General features: G+C 37.3%; 1 protein-coding gene across 1 annotated transcript in view; it reads right to left on the reverse strand.

The window, feature by feature from the left end:
• The window catches only part of LOC140335285 (cytochrome P450 2K1-like), an 18,146-nt gene extending 12,391 nt beyond the window's left edge, over positions 1-5,755 (reverse strand). Inside the window, exons 1-4 of the mRNA XM_072417814.1 lie at positions 4,625-5,755; positions 2,706-2,868; positions 1,529-1,678; positions 42-202 (exon numbers count right to left, since the gene is read on the reverse strand). Coding sequence (XP_072273915.1) covers positions 42-202; positions 1,529-1,678; positions 2,706-2,868; positions 4,625-4,819 — 669 coding nt within the window. The 5' untranslated portion in view covers positions 4,820-5,755. The remainder of the gene's footprint in view (positions 1-41; positions 203-1,528; positions 1,679-2,705; positions 2,869-4,624) is intronic.

Below are 5,755 nucleotides of genomic sequence, written 5' to 3' on the forward strand. Positions count from 1 at the left end.
AAAAAAAAAAAAAAACATATACAAATATAAGCAGTACTTACCAATAGCTTAGGTGAACCCGCCAGTTTCTCATTTTCACTAATAATGTGTACAACTTTTTGAAATGTGGAATCATGGTATTCAAACCTTTCACCAAAAATGATAGCTGCGATAACATTAGACACTGCACAGTTCATTATGCCATATGTGTCAAATGGTTTCCCTGGAACATATTAAATAAAATTAAAGAAGATTAAAGAGGAATGCCTGACCATTGTTAATGGCTGTCAGAAATATGATCAGTACATACGTGCAAAGAAACTACATCAGTCTAATCACAGGCCAATGTAAAGTAATTTTATTTTTAAAAATCTCTTCTTGGAGTTCCACAGCACAACGCATGATGCTACAATTACAAAATTACAAATCAAACTATTCTTTCCTGGACAGGCACCCATTTGTATTAGAACACAGGAGTTTTTAAAAAAAGCAGTACACAGAATGGAGTTCTATATAATGGACATAGTATCATCATACCCAAAAATATGCACCCAGAAAAGATTGCACAAATCCATTTACGTAATCTAGGTATAGATGCATGGCCAAGGATGTACGATTATGTCCATAAATGGGTCCAGACCAGGGGTGTAGTGGGGTGGGCACGGCTGAGAGCACTACACGGTGCCTAGACTTATTTTGTAAAGAATTCATTGGTGGTCTGCGGCTCTGGCCAGTCCGCCAGGTCAGGAGAAGGACCGCACTGAAGGAGGGCGCACCGGCCAGAGGCGCGGACCATGCCTCCTGTATGGAATTGCAGGCTCAGGGCTGAACACACTCTGTGGGCGGGTTCTGGTATCTTGACATCACTCTGGGGAAAGTTCTTCCCCTTTAACATGGATGGCGTGTTAACATGGATAGTACTGTGCCCCCTCTTCTTTTTTACGATTACACCCCTGGTCCAGGCATAACTGTAACAAAATAAAGGAAGTAAAGAACAGCTATGCAAGCAGATAAGAGAGTCGTATATGATATATTAATTACTGACAATTTTTGGAGTAAACTGGGCATGAGTTTATTCTCTGTACTGAGACATTACTGTTCAGACTATTTAGGGAGATAGATGCACTGTGTGACACCACTTCAAAAACAATCATTGAATGATGCAAGGTACATTGGAATTCTTAACTCTGTTATCACAGATAACGGGACACAATTTGTAATCTTAGAGCGTAAATTTGAACATATACACCAACAGACGGTACAAAAAGTGGTCCATTACAATAACACATCAAGAAGAACACAAACTCTTATATGATATTGGTCAGTGTGTATACAACCCTGGTTTGATGATGGACTGTGGTGAAAGGTACTTATGTAGGGAAGTGCGCTCTACGCTTATATGAAGTGGAAGCAGATAGATGTGTGTACAAGAGAATAAAGATAAGGAGCAACACAGAAGAGAAGTGGTACAAACAAACAAAGGTTCTGTTGTTACATCAATCCATGCGGCATAAATTTTGAACAATTTCTATTTAATTAAATATATTACCATTGTGTGACTTGAAATGTTCTATAAGAGGAATTAATTCATCTTGTATTCTGGCTTCAATTGTTTTCTTTCCCATTCCGAAGTCTCGAAGGGTTGAAAGTGTGAACCTCCTTATTGCTTTCCAGGGTTCTCCATTACTAAATACTATACCTAAAATACAGATAATACCATGTAAGCACAGCAGGGACATCAACAAATCCCCTAAATGCCTTATTCTAACATGACTCAGGTAGCTAGGATGTTCCCTTATCCTCCGATTAACCCATCTTTTACCCACTACCAACCACCATTCCCCACCACCACCCTTCTGCTTCCCAAATAACTGACACCACGCTTTTTGTGGAATGGCCTTTTTGGGGAATGGCCTTTTTTTAACAACTTAAATCCGAATGAACAATGGTATAACCATATTTTAACAACTATAATAGACAAAATATATATAAAACAAATTTAGCAATACAATTATATAACAGCATTATATAACAAACATATCCCAATTGTAACATAACGTCAAGGGCAACACGCACCCATTCTGTTTTCCTTTGTGGGTAAGGGGTTCTGCACTACCCATTTGGTAATGCTCCCAGCATCACCGTACTACCAGTGGTTTGGGAATTTAACCTTACTTACAGACCCCCTTTTACCACTACCAAAACTTTACATTAAGGAGATGGCACACAGAGATGACTCTCCCACCTGTTTAACCACATTCCTAATGCTGCCCCCCCGGGGACCTTAACCTCACACCCTTAAATGCTTTTTCAACTACCAAACTCCACCATTATTAAGGAGTGGGGGGGGGGGGGAAACTATTTCCCCTTTTTTTCTCAACTAACTGGCCCCCCCGCACTTCCTATTTCATCCCTCTTTTATCTCCTTCCTCACCGCCCCCCCCCCACCCACTTAAAAAATGAACCAATCCTACTTATTTTACCTACCCACTGACAATCCCCTTTTTCTCTACTTAACCCTTTCTATTCCACACACCTAGCACCTAGTCATGCTGCCTTTCTGCCCACTCCTTTCCCTCATTAGCTACAGGCATCACTTTGGAAAGAAGAAAGTACAGTTCCTCTAAATCTTCCTGGATTAGGTGTAAAACAACCTAATGTGTCCGGTATCAGGATAAAGGAACAAAATGAGTTGTAGAAAAGATATCTTTGTTATCAAATGTTACCTTTTTCATTATATATTAGTTTATATAGCGGTGTATCTGCTCTTTCTCCAAAGTCATCGGCTTGGTTGACCAGGGCATCTTTAACAGCTCTGTATCCCGCAATCACCACTATCTTTTTAGGTCCAAAGTGGACAGTGAAGATTTCTCCATACTTCTCAGACAGCTGCAAAACAAGAGCAAACTCCAATATATAATATAATTATAATAATTTGCAAAAAAAAGTGTTTTTTCTTGAAAACACATCACACATACTGTATAGAAAATGTATCTTCTGTGGCAAAATATTTTATGATGGTGCTTGTATTGCCACTCTGGGTGAGAATTGGTAAGGATAAAACCCCTGTACTTGTTCCTCAGGGTAAGAGGTGAATGTTTAATGGCTCTTTTAATATAAGAGACCTAGAGATTCCAAAACACTCCGCACCTGCAGACTGCCACATCATTAGGGTCACATTGTAGGTATGAGGCCCTCTTCCATAACAATACCCCTTTCCATCATTGGGGATAGGTAGGGTTCTGGTCCAGCACCAGGGTTACCAGACACCAGTCCCCCAATTTAGTTCCACACTCTTAGCCTATAGCAAGCCCCGCTCAGCTTTGAGAGAATAGTTGCGTTGTCCCAGCACATGGTTGCCACCAGGACTTTGGTCCTGGCTTTAAAAACTAGACAGGCAGCCAATCGCACCTTGTAATGATTTCTACCCATGAACACACACTTACAGTTTATACAAAGAAATTCAGTTATTTAACGTTTATATCTAGTTCACATCTTTTATTATTATTATTATTATCATTATTAATAAACAGGATTTATATAGCGTCAACATATTACGCAGCGCTGTACACTATGACCCAGAAGCTGCACAACAGCATAGATGAACATGGTGCTGGGTACTGCCTTGTTTTTATATGGTGAGGTCCTACAGAAAAGGAATGCAGGCACTTCTTTAGTCTTCTGCTTCCAGGTTTACAAAACTCATCTGTTTTATTAGCAATATTTGCCAAATACCAGTGGTGGGGAACATATAGTTATCCTTCAATGAAACCTCGTCTGGAATCTGACTACATTTTTACAGAGATCAAACCAGATAACTCCTTGCTTACCCTAAATATGTTATTAATATCTGATGCTAACAGTTCAGGTACCTATACCTGTATACCTATATATACTGTATATAAAACTATGGCTATAACTTTGTCAAAGGATAAAAATCTAATTTGTTTATTATTTTTTGGAGATATATATCTACTAAGGATGCATAACTGTGAGAAGTTTATTTTCACATAAATATATAATTGTAATTGTAATTGTATAGTTCAATACAGGGCCCAGTATCCTTTCTAGAGATTTGAACCTGCATAAAATGTTTGCATGAAGTCAAAATATAGTTAGGAAAACACATTTTTAAAGCCACCCGCTGACTTTTTAAGGTAACTGAAAATCTCCTGGCCATCCTATTGTCACCTTAGCACCAATTTTCATGACAGCACTGTTTTGCAATTAAACTAGAAAGCTGGAGTGTGACTTATAGCTCTCTACTTAGCTCTAACTTTGATTTACAGAAACACTACATACTTTTGTTTTCTCTTAGAACATTTCCATAATCCCCACAGCACCCCACAACTCCCTATCCCAGCCTCCAGATTTCCCCAGCAGTTTTGGTGACAATAATACGTTCAGGGACTTTGCAAGTAACTTAAGTTCACAAAGTGGTGAAAATTAGCTTCATTGTTTATTTTTAAAATATTATTTTTTGGACACAAATTTATGAAACAAATCCACCCATTCCTATTAGGCATCCCAAGACTTTACACACATAATTCTAGATACATTTATAAATACATTGAAATTCTAATCACATAACCTTATTGTAAATATGATTCCAGTGCAATAATAAAATAATAATAATTGTTTTTACCTCCATTAGGGATATGTGCAGTTTATTCAAATCCACCAGATTAAGATTCCCGATTAAAGGAAGAGGTTTAGGACCTGGAGGCATTTTTCCTTTGCTCTTCTGAGATCCATTAATCCAATATAGAACTATTATAATGCATACCGCAATATACAATAGCAAATCAATCCTTGTCAGGAGGTAAGCGAGAACAGTCATAGTGAAAGTCTATTATAGCAATATGCTCACTCAATATGCCTCTGCAGAACAATAACTGCAGCAGCTAAAACTTTCAACATAATATTCTTTCCAAAAGAACTCCAGTCTGTTGTTTTTTTGGCTGGGTTCAGCTTCTGATTACATAATCTTGTACTGCCAAAACTTGTGGAACTGTTTGTTTTTGTTAAAATAAACTAATGGCCTTGTTTGGGCAGTTTTAATGCCAAAATGTAACATTCACATGGATCACATTAGGGTGTTAACCACATAATGTTCTAGTTGTTCCAGAACAAACTCACTTTGGTTATAAGGAGCCACACAAAGGGAGGAGGTATAGACAGAAGTTCTGTTTGCAGAATTGGTAAACATTTACAAGCCAATATAACTATATATCTATATAATAATAATTACCTTTATTTAAAGATGTTTAAAAACAATACATATGTTTATATATACATATGTTTAATAATATATATGTATATATGTAAATGAAAATCTGACTGAATATGAACTGGAAAATATGTGTTTAAAGAGACACTGTCATCTCAACCCTTCCTGGCAAATCTGCTAGCTTTGACCAATGCTAGAACTGCATATTACAAAATGATAGCATTTCATGCTGTTTCAGACTGCTGCACAATGTATATTTTATTGTAAATTATATACAGCTATGAGTTTTGACTTTGGGCTAAAACTGCGGTCAGAAATTCTGAAATGAAATTGTTGGAATAAAGTGCAAGCTGGTATACTAAAAGATTAGAGCTTGATCACTATGCAGAATGAATTTTGTATTTGCGTAGAAATTTTCACCTTAATGAATGTGGTCAAATAATTTTTAACCAATCAGGTGCAAACATTAAAAAATACAAGATTTTTGCTTTTCTACAATTGGATGGGAGAACTCAGCAAAGGTTCCTCAAGCTATTTTAAGTTCAC

This window comes from Pyxicephalus adspersus, chromosome 7 (assembly GCF_032062135.1).
Source record: "Pyxicephalus adspersus chromosome 7, UCB_Pads_2.0, whole genome shotgun sequence".
In the NCBI taxonomy this organism is placed as follows: Eukaryota; Metazoa; Chordata; class Amphibia; order Anura; family Pyxicephalidae; genus Pyxicephalus; species Pyxicephalus adspersus.